This window comes from Microplitis demolitor, chromosome 6, assembly GCF_026212275.2.
Source record: "Microplitis demolitor isolate Queensland-Clemson2020A chromosome 6, iyMicDemo2.1a, whole genome shotgun sequence".
Classification (NCBI taxonomy): Eukaryota; Metazoa; Arthropoda; class Insecta; order Hymenoptera; family Braconidae; genus Microplitis; species Microplitis demolitor.
The window spans coordinates 7,604,656-7,624,888 of NC_068550.1; the positions used below are offsets into that span (position 1 = coordinate 7,604,656).

Consider the following 20,233-nt stretch of genomic DNA (forward strand, 5'->3'; position numbering starts at 1 on the left):
ACAAAAAATACATAGGGTTTTTTCTTCGCTATATTTAAATTTTATAAAAGCTATTTATCTTCAATACTTTTGTTCCTTATTTACCAACAGTATTGCAAACCTTTCTTTTAACTTAGATTAAACATAAATAATTTTATTAGTCATTTTTCTTAAATAAAAGAAAAAAAATTTTTTACTTTTTTTGGGATATGTATATATAAATATAAATGTTTGTTTACGATCGAGGAAAGATAACTCGTAGGTGGATGTACTCAGTATGTGCAGTATGTTAAACTAAAGAACAAGTAGATAAAAAATAAAATTTATAAAAAAGTGTCGACATACAGTTTACTATTGTCCCAACGGCTGAATTACTGATGCCCTTAGCGTCATCACATATGGTTATGAATATTACTAAGCTAGTAAACGTGTGGGTAGCTTTTAGCTTTGTTCGTTCACTTACACTCCGAACTCCGGTCTTCAGTCTCCGGTCCCAGGTCTGTAGTCTGTAGTATGTAGTATGTACTTACTATACACTTACATCGCATTTGTTTATTCCTTTGGTTTTTTATTCAGTCACATACTATTCTTTCATTATTATTTTTTTTTGTTGTTTATTTCTTTGTACTTTATTTTATTATTCATCTTGCAAGGTATCATACACTAAGACAATCTTTTGGTGTGTAAAAGCCCAAGGTAACCGTACCACCCGATTTACACCCACATTGTCGCTTCCTGTCTACACTTCCGCTCAGCTGAACAATGTATTTTATCTATACTGAGTGTGAATGATGAGAAAGTAGCCAATACACCAATAACTTAATGGGCAGGTACTTTTTTTTTGTTGAGGCTACTGAATTTAAGTATAATATAAAGCTGGGAAAGATGGGGTCGCTTTAAATAAGTGAATAACTTTTTTTATATTTCATTTTTAAGAAAATTCTATAAGAATTTATAAAAGCCAGAATATAAGATCATGGATAGTAGAAAGAAGTTACTGAAAATTTTGAAAGATTCGTAGATTTGACACTCAAGTTGACGTTTAGTATCGATACTTCCACATGAATCTGAACACTTGTTATCCAACTGAGCGACGTTCATATAATAACTTCCAAACATAAGCGTCATTTCGAAACTGGTCTCGTCTTTAATAGAATATATATTTGAATAATTATTAATCTGATAGAAAACGTGTACTTTAATAATTAATAAAATAACAAAGTTGATTAAATAAATATAAGGGATATAACACTAGGAGAATTTAGTGAACTATAATTTTGAAATAAACCGCCGATTTTTAAATTTCTTTTGTTAACTCTCTCAGTTTGGATGAGACTTTACTTATTATTTTATTTATTGAGAGACCGTTTGGTGTAAAGTAGACTGCTTTTATTCAAACGATAAATCTAAATATATTTAAAGATTTTAAATATTTATAAATAAAAATATTACTGGCGTCTGTTTTGGTCCGTGATGAGGATTATTGTAAATATGAACACGAGGAAGTTCATTTTTATTATAAATAAATAAAATGACTTGGTCATCATTTTGCTGGTAATTAGTTTTTTTTTATTTACCGGTCTATTGACTTATCCTTTAACATAAATCCTATAGCCCTTTATAAAACTTTTTTTTTCATCTCACTTTCATCCCACTTTCTCTTTCTCTCTCTTTTCCCAGTCGGTGTTTGATTGTTTTTTCGATACTGACAGCTCCCATTTTCTTTTTTTTACCATATTCGCGAGCAAGTAAATGAAATTTATTTAAGATAAAATAATAAACTTGCAATCGTGGACTGTAAAATTAAGTTTTACTTTGGCTACTGTTGAGTTATCGTCACTAATTTTCTACTGAAAATTTTTGTTACAAAACTTTATTTTAAATTTATTCATGATAAATACCTTTAAAATAACAAAAATAAGTGGGCTAAGTCTAAACTTATAAAAAATAATATATTTTATTGAGAGAAACAAACATTTGCTGAAGGCTCTCAGTAAATATGATGCGTCATTGTGCAGACCCTTGACTACAATATATGATAATGAGCATGCATGTCTATTGTTATGTGTCTAGATTAAATAAAATACTTAAAAAAAATTCTAAGGGTTATTGTTTCTCAGAAAATAGTCTCGATCTAAAAAAAATAACCAATGAAACACTAATGGTTTTGTTTTAATTATCCGCAAACCACAAGTACTTTTGCTTTAGCAAAAAATTCTTGTAACATTTTAACGTTAATTTTATCATTTTTTACTTCATTTAAAAAATATTCCAAACATTTCCTGTAGAAAAAATTTTTCAAACTAAAATAAAAAAATAAAAAAAAAAAAAAAAAATAAATAAATTGAGTGCAACAATGGATTCATTACCGAAAGCGAAGCCGGCGATTCGGCTCGAGCCAAAATAAAAAGTAACCGGTAAAAAATCCTCGGGATACGTGGGCCCTTGCACATACTAAAAGGTGATTATTCTCGTGAGGTCACTGTCTCTTTTACTTTTATCTTACTCGCTCTTTCTTGCCCTCTTTCACTTACTCACTCACTCATTCACTCACTCACTCGCTCACTCACTTACTTACTCACTCTTCTTTTATTTATTAAAAATAAAATAAAATAAACCTCAACTCAACTCAACTCTGGCATAATGCATCTGTACGCATCCGCCTCGGCCGAGCCCTTATACACCCGGGCCCGAAAGAAAAAAATTTCGTGCATTTCACGGTACTCGAGCGTATACTGAATAAGGCTGACTTTCAGACGGTTTATTGTATGGTTTGTACTACTACTCAAAGTAAATTTACTAGGCTTTTATCTCTGTAAATATTATGCACTAAATTCAAGTCTTTTTAAAAATTAAAGTTAAAAAAAAAAACGAATTTTCGGGTTTCAGAAATTTTTTTTTGACTGAGAGATCAAGGGACCAGAGAGATAAAGAGGAGAGTAAAAGGTGAAAACAATGGGAATGATGAGGCTGAAAGCAGCGGGAGCAGAATAACAAGAATGAGGTGGATAAAAAAGAGGAGAGTGCATTGAATCAAGGGTCGTTGGACGCGTCGATCGATCCTTCCGCCAAAGCGTTACACGTACGCGGTTGCCCGCCGGATAAACGGAGAGCTAATGAGTACAGGAAAACCAACAAGTATCTCTACTCCACGATCTTGGTTTTCTTGGTCAACGTTTCTCTGGGTCCAATAACCCAGACCATTCCCAGATAAAATGGACACCCGAAAACCAACAGACAAATATTAAAACTTTTTTTTTGTTTCCTGTTATGCTTTCAATATTGGAGATACGTGATACATTATTCACGCTGAAAATTTTATGATAATGATCATCATACGTTGTAGTAAAAGTCGCCTTTTTTTACGACACACATTAATTACATAATTATTGTAATTTTAATGTTATAATATGTTAATACTTGAAGCACACTTTAAAAAGTATATTGATAATTACTACAACAATACTAGTTATTTGTATGTCACATGATAAATATTACAACCACGATAATATCTTTAATAATATATCAATATTAATAGCAATTCTCTTATATATAGATAATTTAAGTCGGATAAGTCTAAACTAAGGCAAAAACTCAATGTATTTTATATTTCCGTAAAAAAAGTCGAGTTTTTCTTATGAAAAATGGCTCTGAATTTCGACTTGGTTAACCAAGTCTAATTCAAGTTTTATTTTTGACCTGGGTTGTAAAAAATAAAAATGAAAATATTTCTCATTATTATTATGTGACACCAGCAAGTGCTTACATGGTTACAAACTAACTCCGTACATGGAAAAAATGAACTAAATAAATTGAGAACGACAAGTAATATAATGATTAAGTGATCAGTAAATACTATTATTCTAAAAAGTAATTTTTTCATTTATGCACTGAAAAAAATAATCGGTAGCAGCTACCAATTGGCAATCGGTAGCTACTACCGATTATTTTTCCGTAGCCACTACCGATTATTTCAGTAACAGCTACCGATTATTTCGGTACCAGCTACCGAAAAAAAATCGATAGCTGTTACCAAAAATTAGGTAACTGATACTGAAATAATCGGTAGCGGCTACTGAAAAATAATCAGTAGTGGCTACCGATTGCCAATAGGTAGCTGCTACCGATTATTTTTTTCAGTCTGATTAAAACGTGAATAATTACAGGATATGTAATATCTAATAATAACCAATTAAAATTTATTGTCTATGCAAGAAAAATTACTATTTGAACTTTAAAAATCGTAACTGATAGAAAATTTACGAAACGTATTATAAAAACTATCATTTAGAATGTCAATATTCCCCATATTGACACCCGGGTTCCAGGCTATAATTTCAAACACTAATTTTTAAAGTTTTTTTTTTTCGTGTACATCAAATGCAAGTAAGCACTACTAGTGCACAAGTCAAACGCCACGATAAAAACATTTAAATTTAAAAACTAGTATAATATCTTGCTGGAAACAAACATTAATGACATAAATGATTTAATGATATTATCTACGTTCCTGTTATATACTACTTCTATATCCTACTATAAAATTATTAGCATGTATAAAAAAAAATTTTCTAAAGAACTTAATTTCCTACAAAAAAGGTCATGAAAAATTTTCATGTAAATCCAAAAATCTGAAAGTAATTTTGATTGAAAGAAAATGATAAAAATTAAGGCAATTTTATTTTGAAAATAAAATTTATAAAATTATAATAAAATAATAATAAAAGAAAAAAAAAACATTTAAATTTTCTTAGCGGTAAGTTAAAAAAAAATGAAGTGAGACAATACTTCCTACATGGAAGAAGACTATAATTTTATAGCCAGTCTATGAAAGCAGACCCTAGACCTAGGTGCGAGCGTTTGTTTGATCTGGGTCGTGTGATTGCGACAATGCTTTGTTTGTTAGTCATACAGAGACACATATACACTCTTGAACACACTTAGACACACCAGAAGGCTTTAAGACTTGAATTGTGGTGACACAATACATTTATAAGACATATTAGCTGTACTCGCCCACGTGCACGTGCAACGTTTGTTTTTTAACTTGCTCTATCATTACAATCATGCCGATCATCTTAAGTAATGTGTCTTATAGTACACTGATATTTGATGAAAGCTTCATTGTCTTTTGTTTACAATATTCGGTATCGCGACTAGTCGTATCCGATGAGCAAATTTTGAAAAAACAACCTGAAGAAATCGCCTCGAAATAAAATTTTTAAGTTATATTTTCTGAAATATCAAAATTTTTATAATGTGCTTTGAATTTTGAAAATTTTAAAAGTCAAAAAATTCACAACTTAAATGTTCATATTAGATTTTTTAAAATCAATTTTATTTTAAAAATTGTGAGAGTAGAAAATATTCAACGCTTTGTGCATAAAGTGTCCGCAATTACTTCTAAACTACTAAATTTACAATAAAATTGTATATGACCTTTTTTGTAGGAAATTTTCTTACTTACAATATCAATTATTCCAATATTTATCATATCTCTGCTAGTTTACTCTGAATGAAAAGTAAAAGTCTCATGGATTTACAATAAAGTATAAAAGAAACTGCTGGGTAAATTATAAATTTTTTGAAAAGCGCTGAAGTTTTGTTAGTTTGAAAAAAGTCAAGGCTCGTTACGAAAACCCACAGAGAATAAACTAGCCTATGAAAACCTGGTAAACATAAAAAGGTATAGGTGATGGAATAAGAAATGTGCAAAAGAAGTAGATGTGGAAGTTGAATAAGCATAAGTGGATGTGAAAAATAATAAAGAACAAGAAGAAGATGAAGCAGCAACACGTTAAACAAGCTTTGAATTAATATATGGAAGAAAGCTAGGATATGTTGTTACTTATTGAGCATCAAGTTTATACAACAGCCTCTTACTTCTGATAGCCTTGAGTTATAACTTTTAACCCTTTAAAGATAAAAAACAACAAACAGTTAATTTATACCGCGATAATAAAAATAATGTTTAATTAATTATTTTTTAGTTTGTTTTAACGGTTCAGCTAACACTCATATAGATAATAATAATCACGATAATGATGATGATGTTGTAGAAAAGTGTTGATAGATAATTACTTAAGATCTAATGTTACTTAAAGCTTTTACTATTATACGCATAAAACAGTAGTCATGTCTAGTTATTATTTATTTCTTGTCTGAGTTACGGTTTGTAAACCTCCTTTTTGCTTATTTTTAACTACCAGTACTTACTACTTATTACTTATTACTCATTACTATTGTCAACATGATTTTAATATACCCATTTTATTATCAATATGTTTATTTGGTTCTTCTTATTTATTTAATTTCAGGTTGATTTTATGAATAAATTATAAGAGACCTTTTTTGTAGAGCACAAAATTTCCTATCCAATAATTTTTTAAACAGAAAAAAATGTAAATTATTTAATTGATTACAATGTTTTGAAATCCACTCAATTCCGAGTCGAAATATTGAACTTAAATTAAAAGTTTTTAACAATTTGGACATAAATTTAATGTTTTTGACATTACAACTTTAAATTGACCTTTTTTAACTTATTCAAAACGTAGATTGGACTATCGTGAACCCAAAACGTAATTAAAACCTTTTTAGACTAACAATAAGGAAATAAAAGCATACCAACAAATTTTTTCATCAATTTTGTATTCTTGGATTATAATCACATCAATTCCCCAAAACTTTTTAGTGCCCCCTTCTGGCTCTAAAGCAGATACCGGTATTTATAATGACTTAGCAAAAAAATTAGGAAGTTACATATTTTGGGTACTATAAAAATGCTGAACCTTCGTTTTAAATGTTCAATACGTTCAAAACGTTAGAAGCGTTCAATTTATGTTCAAAACGTTCAAATTACGTCTAATATTTCGGCTCGGATTATAACACTAATTTTTTAAAAATAATGAATGTAGTTTTTTTTTTTTTCAAATTATTTGACTTTCAGTTGCTTTTAGAGAAAAATTTTAATAAATCTTTTTTGTAAAGCATAAAATTTCCCAACAGATTATACTTTAATTTACGTAAATATTCAATTATTCCAAAATTACAAGTGTTCAATCAAGAAACTTGTGAGTTGTCATTTTAAATCCCGTGTTACTACAATTTAAGTATTTTAATAAATGAATTAACCTCAAATTTACTTGTCACGTTACCAGGTCTTAGATAAACAAAAAATAAAAAAAGAAAATAATGAGAAAACGTTTGATTCTCTAGTTAGATTAAGCTGAAGGATGGTTCCCATTGAGCGGACGGACGCAAATAATGAAAAAATCTGATGACTTAATCTCGTCGTTTAATTTGCTCGTAATAATTGTGTTGTTATTTAAATCGAGGGAGAGTCTTCGTTTGTAACTTAACGTGAAAGTCGTGCACGCCCAATGAAAGCAAGATTTTGCTAGAGGAGAGGAAGTACATCGTCTCCATTAAAGAAATAAAAAGAGAGAGAGAGAGAGAGATACCTTTTACTTAACCATGTACTGTATGTATAGACTTACGCTTACGCTTACTATCGATTTATTGTTGTCTGGGCTGTTACGACTTAACCCGGAAGGCGATTCGCCAAGAGACTATATTTATTATTATTTTTATTTTGTATATACATAAATATATAAATATATTACTTAACATAAATAATAAAATAACAAAAGTATAAGAGTTTATTTTAATACTAAATTGAGTCGCGAGATACACTTAACTCTACATTTATTACTAATGCAATCTAGTACTCAGTCGCGAGTATAAAGAGTACTCTCTTTGTGATAACTATCACTTTAAATAGGATTCATAAAGTCCCCGCCTCTAAATCGTGAGAAATAGAAATTTATCGATTATATTTACTCACTTCCGCTTTATATTAATATTCATTTTATATATGTATATATATTTATATATGCTGTTTCATTTAAATAAATAAATTAATTAATTAATAAAGACTTAAGAAATTTTTTATTTTTTTTCGCAGGAGCTGGGAATTATTTCGATTAAAAAATTTATTGGGCTTAGGAAAAATTCCGGGTCAAGTATTGAAGATATGTAAAAAATGTATGAAGGAAAGTTGTAGAAAATTTGATTTTCTAGAAGAAAGATTTTATAGAGAGAGCTAGAGCATTTCCGAATGCACCCCAATAATTTCCCTTTTTTTTAAATTTCCAATTTTCTTAGCGGGAAGTTTGAAAATCCCAACTGGCTTTTAGTTTGCTTGAAAAAACTACACAGTTAGAAATTTTGTTTTAAATTCAACAGAAATCGTGTGTTGCAGGCGGTCTACACAAATTTTTGTTATAATTCAACACATTGCGTTTGTGTTGATCTTTAACACAAATCTTAAGTTAGATAATTGAACATATAACATCTGTAAGTTCGGCAGAAAATTTGTGTAAATTTAACAGACTTTTTGTGTTAAAATTAACTAATAAACCTAAGCACATAACCTAACTAACTCAAGTATATTGATCTGCCCTTAGTACAATTTTTGTCAATTTAGCAAACAATAGTTCGATTTTTAGTGATTTTTCTAAAAAAAGGAGCTATGAATTATCCTCCCGTAAAATAAGAATACAAAAATCATTGAACCTGATGATAAAAATATTCGAGTTATCTATAATTATATTTAATCGTAAATCAATTATAATCTAAGTTTCCTTGCAGACAATGTTGCTACAATGCTTTGCTTGGTTATAGTTATGAAGAAAAGTGCGCGAATGTTTAGCTAAGCAACGAAAATTTTGTGTTAATTTTTGAATAACACAAGAAGTGTGCTGCATTCCTGATTTTCTGAACGTTTAACATAAAAAATCAGTTATAGTAAAATAACACAAATGATTTGTGTTCCCTGATTAAGAAATATGATTTGGAATGATTCAAAACAATTTGAAATGATTTTAAAAAATTTGAAACGACTAATATATAGATATACACTTAACTTTAGAGCAAATCATTTTTCTTAATCAGGGTTGAAAATCAACGCAAAAAATTTAACCAAATAATTTTTTAACACAAATACACAAAATTTTTAACTGTGTAAAAACTAAATTTCACTGAATCCTACATTTGAATGGAACTTTAAAGAAAATTAATTTAAGAAATTTTCCGAACTGATCGAATTGACCACCAATTATTTGAATTTGAAAATTGACAGGTAAAGTTAAATGTAGATAGTGGAAAATAGCTGAGCTTTATAAATGCATGGGTTTGTACGCATATACTTTACTTGAAGACTGGTTTACTATTGCTAGTAGTAGTACTAGTATCAATATCAGGATCCTACAAGAACATCAAACAGAAAGAGAAGTTTTAAGAAACAAGAACAGTAGCATTTGCCGTTATAGGTGCAAGTAAGATGCTCGGATATACATAAGGAGTAGAAAAAGCTACTCATGGGTAACAACTAACGAGTTGCTGTCAGCTACTAACATTTGCGATTCGCGACAATAACCTATGCATCATATATATATATATATATATATATATATATTTATTCGTGTTACTATGATGATTCGAGAAGTGCGTATAACTATTTCTTATATATATAGTTTAAATGAAACATGCAATTACGTTTCTACAACTATTTCTATTGGGTTAGATATATAAGAAAATATATTTTACGGTATTTAAAATAAATATATATGTGTAGGTATTATCTAAAAACATAGCAAACACAACTAGTATAGTTAAAGTTAAGGTAGTTTAGTATTTGTTGGCAAGTTTATTTTCTTATAAGAAGCCGCGAGTAAATTATCATAACGAGAATTGCTGGTCATCTTGTTTGGTAACAAGAAATGAGAGGTATTGATATTCATTTGGTGATGAAAAATAAATATTTTTATAAGTATTTCCGTTTCGTTAAATGGGAGAGGGGAAGAAGTGAATGAGGCTGGGTTTAAAGAAATTTGTGATTGTATTAAATGTTTTTTAAGAGGTTTTGAAGAATTTTTAATGATTTTATTGTGAGGATGGAGCAGATAAAATGGGATTGAATTCAGTGTAGGGATCAGACTTTTGGCTCAGTTTTCACAAAATTATTTATTTTCGATCATTAGTTATCAAAGATATTGAATTTTAAATCGTCACTTTTTTGAGAATACTTCACTTTCTAATGTTTTTTAAAATTTATAAGTCGAGGGATGGAAATGAAAAATTTTTTATTTCTCTATCGTAAAAATCAGACTTTGAGCTATAATTATATACTGTAGTATCTAAGTTATTAAATTTATAAGCTGGGCTTTTAGAGCCAAACATTTCTTTTACCAAAACAATTTATTTTCCGATAATTAGTGTTCAATGTGACTATTAAAAATTACGCTTTGACTCAATCGAAACTTGGGCAACTTAAATTCTTACCACTCACCAATTAATTTTCGTTTCATTCTGACGATTTGATGTAAAACTGTAAATTTACTACGCAGCCTCAGTTTGAATTTTCTTATTCCTCCCTTTTTCTAAACTCAAAAATCCATCTTACCAATTTATAACTCCAACCCACCCTCCTCAGCTAAAACTACAACCCATCCATACTTCCCTCAAATAATATTTAAAATTTAAAAACTATCCAAATTCAAATCACATTTAAAATTTTCCCTCCATACTTTTTACCTTACCCAAAAATCAATCCTTAATTTTAAAAACATTTTCCAATCTTAAGCTAAAATCTACATAATATTTTCAAAATTCTTTAGCTCACACGCAAAAGACATTTCAGATCTTAGATCAGCAACTAAAATAAAAAAAAAAACTATCACCAAACTTGTTTAATTCCAGGAACAAAACCACCAGTAAATATTTCTCATTCAACATCTGGTTTGACCAGGTGACCAGGTGGATAAAGATCCCTCAATACCCTCTATAACTCGATCCTCAATTCTCATATCTCACATTATCCACGGCAGCTCTTTAGACTCAGCTCCAGCTCGAGCTTCAACTTGAAGTTATTTAGTTATTTTAACGAGCGAACGAACTAATTTGGTGATTTTTAGTTACGAGTCTTTCGTCGGTCTATAAATCAAGATATGGAGGTTTAGGCTTAAGGTTTAAGCAGTCAGTCGTTATGCTTTGTTTGGGCTTTTAAATATATATATATATATATATATATATGGTCGAAAGAATGGAACTCGATTTTAACACTGACCCAAATCTAGCATGACACCTAATGGTGAAAAGATGAAATAAAAAAAAAAGTATTATTTATAAATCTAGATTTTACCTGTCAATTTATTTTTTGTGAAACTCTGGCCTTTATTTGATTTACATTTTGGACATATTAATAAATGAGATTTTAATGGATTGGATGAAAGTTTTCTTTAGACTTCAGGCATCTGAGATCAGACTTCAAGGTTTTGTTGACTGCAAAGAGTACTTTAGTAAGAATGATGAGTGTTGATGACGTTAATGATATTGATGATGATGATGACGATAATTTTCAGCGATGACTTGAATCGCGGATTTGTTAAAAGATGTTATGGAATGGATCAGACTGGATGTTTAGTACTTGTAAATTAGAGATAACGGTTTAACCGTTATTTAGAGCAACATACTATCCTGGAGACGCCCTGGAGATTTGAATATCGATTAGCTGGAGATCGAATCAAGATCGGTACTTAACGGGTTTTTTTGCTATGTCAATTTTTTTGATTACATAATGTTTTAACTGCTGTAATTAAGGGACTGGTAAGGATATTTGTGAGGTTAAAAACATTGACAAATAGAAAATTTTATCCTCTACAAAAAAAGATTCTTTAGCTTTTATTGTAAAATAAACCGGAAGTCAGATATTTTTCTAAAGCCCACCCCAGTTAATTTTGTTGAATAAACTTTTCATGGCTATAATTATTAGGCTAATTAATATTTTTGAATATTTATGTACATATTCCGATAGGAAATTTTGTATTCTACAAAACAGGTGTCTTATGATTTTTCTCAAAAACCAACCGGAAATGAAATATTATCAAAAAACCAACAGAAGCTTTTTTTTCACATATTTATTAATTATTTATATTTTAATTGGTTTTAATTAATCGATTAATTGAAATTTTTTCTAATAAAAAGAGGATGTGTAGTTAATAAATGTTATGCTCTACAAAAATAATTATCATTTTAGCCAAGAAACTAATTGAAAACTAAATATACGCAATTATTTAGAAAATTTTATTTAATGAATAAAAATTAATTATTATAATTATTATCTATTATAGTTTAAAAAAATAATAATCGTAATAATAAAATATAACGTTATTCTAGTTATAAAATTAATAACATACTATTTTAGGTGGTAATTTATCGAGTAAAGTTATACTTATGATTTAATATTTTTACCTGAGTTTCAATCAACTTGGAAACTTTTAAGTCCAATAAAATTTATTATTCTACGAATAAGTATTTAGTATTACGGTATATTAGCTAGATCACACGTCTCAATTATCCAGTTTCCGGTATTTTACTATTTATTAAAAAATAATATGCGAAGCGTTAAAATTTATTTTTATTTTTACTGTTTGACCGGTGGTATGAAAAAAAAAATTAATTATTGGTTGCGTTACGGTTAAATATAATAGAATATAAAGTTAAATGAAAAAAAAAAAAAATAAGATCGGATTGTGTTGTGATGTAATAAATATTTCGTGACCTAGATCAATCGACATGTTCACAGAGAGTAAATTGAAACTTTCTAGTTTTGCGTTGACAGTAATATCTTGATAACAAATAAGTTATTGGCATATAAGTTATTGATCAATATTACATTCAATAACAAACGATTTATAGATTATTTATTAACGTAAATATATATTTTACATATACTTTGCAGGTACTGTAATCGAGTAATGTGGGCCAATGGAACAAATAAAGACTATTATTATTTTTACTAGGACGTTGAATTTTTATTTTTGAGTTTTAATTTTTTGATATTTTGTTTATTTGGAATTATTTTTTATGATTGATTTTACCGTAAATTTATATCAGATATTTTTTTTTTAAACATGAAATGTCTCATACATTGATGTCTTAAAATTAAAAAAAAATTATTTACTTTTTTTTAAGGGGAACCACTAGTGTGAAATTTTGAAGAAATCAATTTTTTTTGCATATTTTGATCCATGACGATTCATGACCATTTCTATGATTGTTTTCCGACGTCAAGATTTTGGAGACTATTTCTGATAGCAAGTAGCAAGAAGCAAATATCAAATTCAACTTCGTCGTCCACGATCAAAATTGCTGCAGTTTTAACTCGAAGACAAATCATCCGATCGATTTTCTTTGAACTGCAGCTTGTTTTAAATGTTTCTACGTATCATGAACCGGCAGTGTTACAATTCTACTCACAAGATCTGTACACAAGGAAAGTAGCTACAACTCTACTCACTCACAACTTTACTCAGCCTCAACTCTACTCCGTTTTAACTCAATTATATCTTATACTCATGTATTTTAGCCTATCGATAAAATAGCTATTCTTTGTGAGTAGCATTGTAGCTGAGTAAAGATATAACTGAGTAGAACTGTAGCTACTTTCCTTGAGTAGAGATTTTGTGAGTAGAATTGTAACACTGCCCTATGAACCTCCAGTTTTCCGATCGAATCAAAAATATAATTTTGGCAGGCCAAAAATCGTCAAAATTCTCGCGCAAAATTTGGAATTTTTTTAAAACACTCTACCATTTTGTTAAATTTCTTTTTTTTTTATTAACCCGAGGGTCATGGTATGGAAAATACCTTCTAGCTTAATAAAATTTTTGGTTTTTTTGATTTCATGCACTGTGAAAGTCGCTATCACTGCAGTAGGGGGACTTTTTTTTTGAAACGTGAGGAGACTTAAAACATTAAATCATTTCATGCAGTAGTTTTCTTTTAAAAAATTCCCAAATATCATATTTTTTTCAAGCGGTCACGCTAGTGGTCCCCCTTTATTACAGATAGTTAGGTATAAAAAAAAGTATAAATAATTGATAAAAATTGGGGAAAATTTTCTTCTTTGTGTTTTTTTTTTAAATATCTCATTTCCGATTAATTTTAACAGAAAGTTGTATTGTACTATTTTTGTCAAGCATAAAATTCCGTATCTGTCAATGTCAATTGACACTAAAATAATGAATGAACTCATCGATTAGAGTCACTTGAAATAAACATTGCTTGAACAAAAATTTTAAAAAATTAAAAATCCCACGCTATTTAAATTTCATTTATTTTTCCAAATTACTTCAGACCTTTGAGAACTATTCGGTTTAATTTGAATTTATATTTAACCTAAAAAATAAATTAACCATATAATTTTTATTTAAAAAAAAAATTTAATTTGACGTAACATTGAACACCGAGTTTTCGGGTTCTTTATCCACCTACTTATTGTTACTTCCGCCTGAATGATAATAAAATGTGAAAGCTTGTCATGTTCCTCAAAACATCGCCCACTTTTTTATTTTTTATTTTTACCAAACAATAAACATTATTATTACTTCAATACGTAGGAGTCAAGTTCATTACTTGATAGAGTATTTTATACTAGTAATTCATTAGTGAGCTCGTTTATCAACTTTTACTTCAATTCATCACATCATACATCATTATGTATTAATAATAAAAATTATAATAGGAGTAAATTTTTAATAGAAAATAAAAAAAATTAAATTTACTTTATAATCCAGACCACAGAATTTCATCGTATATATTGAGCATTCCATTTACAATAAAAAAAAAATTATATTCATAAAAAATATGTATTTATTTAGTTAAAAAATCTTATTCTTTTCTGATAACTAATAACTTTTCCACAATAAAAAACTTGACGCATTGAAAGCAGAAATTTTCTTTTTTTTTTTTTTTATTAAAAAAACATGGAATTGATCGGAATCACATGATCGGATCGGGCCCAGAATTTTCTTCACAATGCCCACAATTTTTGAGATTTTTTTCAATGAAAAAAATAATTTCATTTATTTTGAAAATCGCACGTTTATTTTTAGAAATAAAAAAAATGGATATAAAAAATTATAAAATTTTTTGTTGAAAGTTAATTGGAAGCTGAAAAAATTGACGTACGAATTTATATAATGATCAAAATTTTTCATAAAGTTATGGACATTCAAATGTTTTTTTCAACATTTTCAAAAATCCATTACTTTTTAAAAAGCGATATAAAGATTTGAAAAAAAATCATAGATGTGTTTTTTAAAAAGGACTATAACATATAAAAAAATTGGCTAAATAAATAATGATCAGATGCATGACTTCGGTGATTTGGCGTAGAAAGCCTCATATCTATATATTGTATATAAATAATTTTTTTTTTTTTTTTTTTTTTTTTTTTAAGAAACCGAGCTGCGTAGTCTAGTATAATTTTCAACGGTACAGTAGTAGAGTATAGTAATAATAATAATATTAATAATAATAAAGTGGTAGTGGTTGCCCACGTCACGGTCCACCAGGCCGATCAACCGTCCGTGCACCCAGACTCAGCTACTGGTCTACGCCTACGCATAATCAACTCTTAGATAGTTTTCATCCTCATCATCATTACCATTATCATTCAAATAATAACTCTGATCATATCATACATTACCAAAATTACACTGACGTATTTTTTGGTTGTGCTCAATTGTTTCTGGGCTACTTAATTTTTAAAGTTTTTATATGAAACATCATAAAAATTCGTTTAAAAAATTGACATTAAATAAATCTGGTCATCTTTTATGTCAACATTTTTATAAATAAATTTTGTTATACGCCAATTTCACTGTAATGTACAGTAATAGTATATTACACACCAATGGCAGAAAGTAGGACATTTTAACCCACATGTAGAATTGCCTACCCGAGCCGAAAGCCAGGGTGACAAACACGCGGATTGGGACATTCTACTTTCCTCCATGGTGTGTATATGGTTTTTCACCGGACCTGTAATTTGTACCTGAAATTTTTACCTTTTGCCTGTTTGTAAAAAGAATGGCGCATGCGCTAATTTTAATAATTTGTTTTCTTATTAAAAAAAGAACGACTTTCTTCCCTCTAAACAGACTAGGAATTTAAACTTTCGGTGCAGGTATGGTGAAAAATGATCAATGTTAAAATGAACTTCCCTTCACCCATACGAAAAAATATATATACTCGCAAATTGCATAAATGAGACATATATGAAGCATGTCTCATATGAAATTTGCCCGCATATATATTATTTTCGTACGGACAGGGTGAATCCGCTCTGCATTTACTCCGAACTCGGGTTTCGAACACAACTCAAGCAAGTCAAAACGTATGAAAAAAACATTAGATTTTGATTAACTTGACTTACTTAGTATCATTTAAGTCAAAAAAAGTCAAACTTAAGTTATGTTTTTGACTCAGTGATTCACTCTGAATTGAATTTGCATTCACTCCGCGAATTTTTGACAATATGTATTACATATACAAAGAAATAAATAGATTTGTTTCATTGTATCTGAAAAAAAGTGAAAACGCCTTAGGGTCAACTTGAAGTGGGAATTTGTTAAACAAACGGGAAGTTGTTCAAGTTTATATATATTTGTATATAAGACAAGATAGTATGAAGAATAAAAAGATCTGTGTTACGTAGTTGTTGAATAAGACAACAAGACACCGTGCCCGTTGTATTTGCTGTGAGCACAACGTGTTTATGCATATTTCACCAAGAATCCGGTCCTGCTGTTCGTCTGTCCGTTATTTCCACTAAGGATTCACATGCACATTACAGTCACTGACTACTATTGCCTCTCAATATTTACTTGTTTATTTATTATTATGGTTTATGTTTTGTTTAAATTATTTAATAAACTGTTGGTCGTATTCTAAATGCGTCATACACTTAAATTATTATTATTACTGTCATTATTATTGTTAATATTATTATTTTTAAGGTGCGTAAGTCGCGAAACATTCCGATGAGCTTTAACTGTGGTTACTTTTTGTGGATTGTTTTATGTTTGTGAGTAATAATATTATTTATTCCGGGAAGTTATCAATTTTAGTTTATGGAAATTCATTTTTATCGGACTCGTATCGGGATAAAAGAGGAAGAAGCAAAAAATAAATGACTAATTATTTATTATTAAATTTATCTTGTATCCTGTGATATTTAATGGCAACTGAATCCAGGAAGTCGGGATATAAGATGGAACGAGTCTTGGGTTGAGTATATTTGCTGAGAAAATTATTATAGAAGCTAATTCTGGGGCGTGGTCAATCAATCTCGATGACGAACTGACGCGTGTGACGATTTATTTGATTTTGTTTTCTATATGCGCTGAATGGGAGCATTATAATTGATAGAAGGTAAAAAATTTTCGAAGCTGACACAGGTAAAAAAATTGAAAATTTGATGCTCTATAAAATTGGTGGGATAAGAATTTCCGTTAAAGTCAACTGGAAATGAGATATTCTGAGAAAACTTACTGACAGTAATTGTTTTTGGAGTTATTATTAATTATATTAAATTTAAAAGAGTGTAATTAGTAGATTAATGAATACTTTTATTGGAAATATTGATAGGTACAAGAGTGGAAGTGCTAGAGATGGATTAACACTAATTATATACGTATTAGTTAGTGGTTAAGAATAAAATTAAGCAAGCAGATGTAATATGTACGTGAAAAAAAAACATGATAATTTATCCTATGTATGCTATCCTGTCCACTCAGTTTATGATCCAACAATTTTTCAGTGTTTAAGCGGACATTCGGATATGAAATTTGATATTCTACAAAAAAAAATCTAAGACTTATGTTTGAAATCGACCGGAAATAAAATACTTTTGGAAAACTGACTGAGAATAACGTTTTTTGGAAATCATTATTAAATGGATTTTATTCAAAATGCTGTAATTAATAGAATAATTTACTCTCTTAAAACGAACCAGTGAAATCCACAGGTTCAATCAGTGAATTTCACTGGTTGAACCAGTGATCGCTCGATACACTGGTTGAATCAGTGAATTCTACTTCATTTTTAATTATTATAAACGTTTATTTAAAAACAAAGTGAACTAAAAGAGTCTTAATAACAATTACTTATGATTATAAATTATTCAGTTAACATTTAATTTTAAAATGTTATTCTGGATTGAGGTTAGCTCTTTAGCTATTTAAGTAACCTCAAAGTTATTTATTTTCATACTCTGTAAAAATTTTGTCATATAATTATTATTGTTATATGAAACTTAGTTGATATATTAAAAAAAGACAATAAATAAATATTAATAACTTATTGACACAATAAAACACTTAAATACACTGATGTACAGGATGCTGCTGTACCCGCGCGCTTACATTTTTTTAGTTCACTGGTGAACACCAGAGAAATTCACTGTTTCAACCAGTGACTAAAAATTTACTGGTTGATTTTAAGAGAGTATATTTTCTGATGTTCAAGGACATTGTCGAATAGGAAATTTAATACTCTACAAAAAAAGTCTATTGTAAATTTATCCTTAAATGTACCGGAACCAAGATATCTCTAAAAAACTGAGAATAGTTTTTTTTGAAAATCATTATTAATTATATTGAATTTCAAAAATTGTAATTAATAGAGTAATTAATATTTTTCGGTATTTGAGGACATTGTTGGATAGGAAATTTAATGCTCTACAAAAAAGGTCTCCTGTAAATTCATCCTCAAATGTAACGGAACGAAGATATATCAAAAAAAACTGAGAATAGTCTTTTTTTTGAAAATCATTATTAAATATATTAAATTTCAAAAGACTGTAATTAATAGAATTATCAATATTTTTCGGCATTTAAGGACATTGTCGGATAGGAAATTTAATGCTCTTCAAAAAACATAAAATAAAAATTTTTCGAAAAATCAACCAGAGATGAGATATTTTCCAAAAACATTAACATTCCATAGCATTCTCTGAATTGCCGTAAAAGAACCTATTACTGATATCGATTTTCAGTCTCATATCACGATTAACTGATAACTTTATCGTGGGAAATCTGGCTTCCGCTTAAATCAGTAACTATTTCCTTACAAAGCAATCATCGCCCTCGGTAAACATGACCCTTTTTGTCGGGTTAAAAACGCATTAAATCAAAAAAAAAAAACAATTCATTACATAATTTACAGGACTTACAGTATCTCTGTCCTTTTACAACCACAAATTCTCATCAGTTGATTTTATCACGTCACGCATTCGTTCCAAGTGACCCGACGACTCCGCGATCTAAATCGTATATTTCATTGTCTTATTCATTCTCTCTCTGCTTCTAATCTATCCTACACTATCCAGGATTGGGTCTGGCTGGGTTTGCTTGGGTGCCACGGGAGTAGAATCAGTAAGTTCAATACCAAGAGAAAGGTCACCCGGTTGATTTGCATCAGCGATTGCTAACTAGGTGGAACGCATCTTTTATACTTATTTTACTTTTTATCTGTCCATTTGTTTGACACATTGCTAGAACCCGGCTATAACGGACCTTCTATTTAGATTCAAACACTCAAGAGACATCTTATATCTTTCCAGACCGTGAGAATTACATCGATTCGCTTTAATTAAACGATCATGACCTACTATTACTTACCAATCACGCCTTTAATTCGATATTTTATTAAAATTTTAAATAACAAGAAAAATACCGGATTTAATTTACAGTCTTTCGATTTCGATATCTCGAGAACTAGTGATCGAAACTTGATAAACTATTAATGCAAATTTTTCCTAAGTCTCCGCTTTTCAATAAATCTGGTCCGCATTTTTAATATTTATGAGTTTAAAAATTATGAATTTTTTAAAATAAAAATAAATTCTTTTGATTTTTGGAGCTTAAAAATTCGATATCTCGAAAACTAACAATCGAGACTTAATCAATCGTATATGAAAATTGTAGCTAAGAGTTTTAGCTTTACAGAAATTCTATTTAAAATTTTTTGAATATCCAATAATAAAGTAAATACTGATCAGAATAACAGGAAGAAAAAACAAAATTTCTCATAATTTGAACCTACTGAGTAATAATTTGCCTACGTATAATCAGTAACGATAAAAAATAATAAAAACTCACGAGTTAGAGGTAGAGCGTGCCAACGCGTCGTGGCGCCACAACAGTAACAGCAAGTCTCGCGCCACACTTAGTCGCCGGCAGTGGCGCCGCAACAACTGGAGGAGGAGTTTCGGGTCTGGTAGCGACTGTGCTGCCGCGCAGTTCCCACACGAGATTGGTAAGCGAGCGAGGTCTGCTGAGACGCCTTGATCTGTAAAAGCAGGCCCATTAATTTTATTACTGGCATTAACTGATTCTGCGATTCC

The 20,233-nt window shown here is 29.3% G+C and overlaps 1 protein-coding gene across 4 annotated transcripts in view; it reads right to left on the reverse strand.

Annotated features, from left to right (window-relative positions):
- LOC103575086 (uncharacterized) overlaps positions 1-20,233 on the reverse strand; it is a 111,173-nt gene that overhangs the window by 8,467 nt on the left and 82,473 nt on the right. For all 4 annotated transcript variants that reach the window (XM_053740127.1, XM_014439393.2, XM_053740128.1 and 1 more), the window contains one exon: positions 19,989-20,178. In XM_053740127.1, coding sequence (XP_053596102.1) covers positions 19,992-20,178 — 187 coding nt within the window. In that variant the 3' untranslated portion in view covers positions 19,989-19,991. The remainder of the gene's footprint in view (positions 1-19,988; positions 20,179-20,233) is intronic.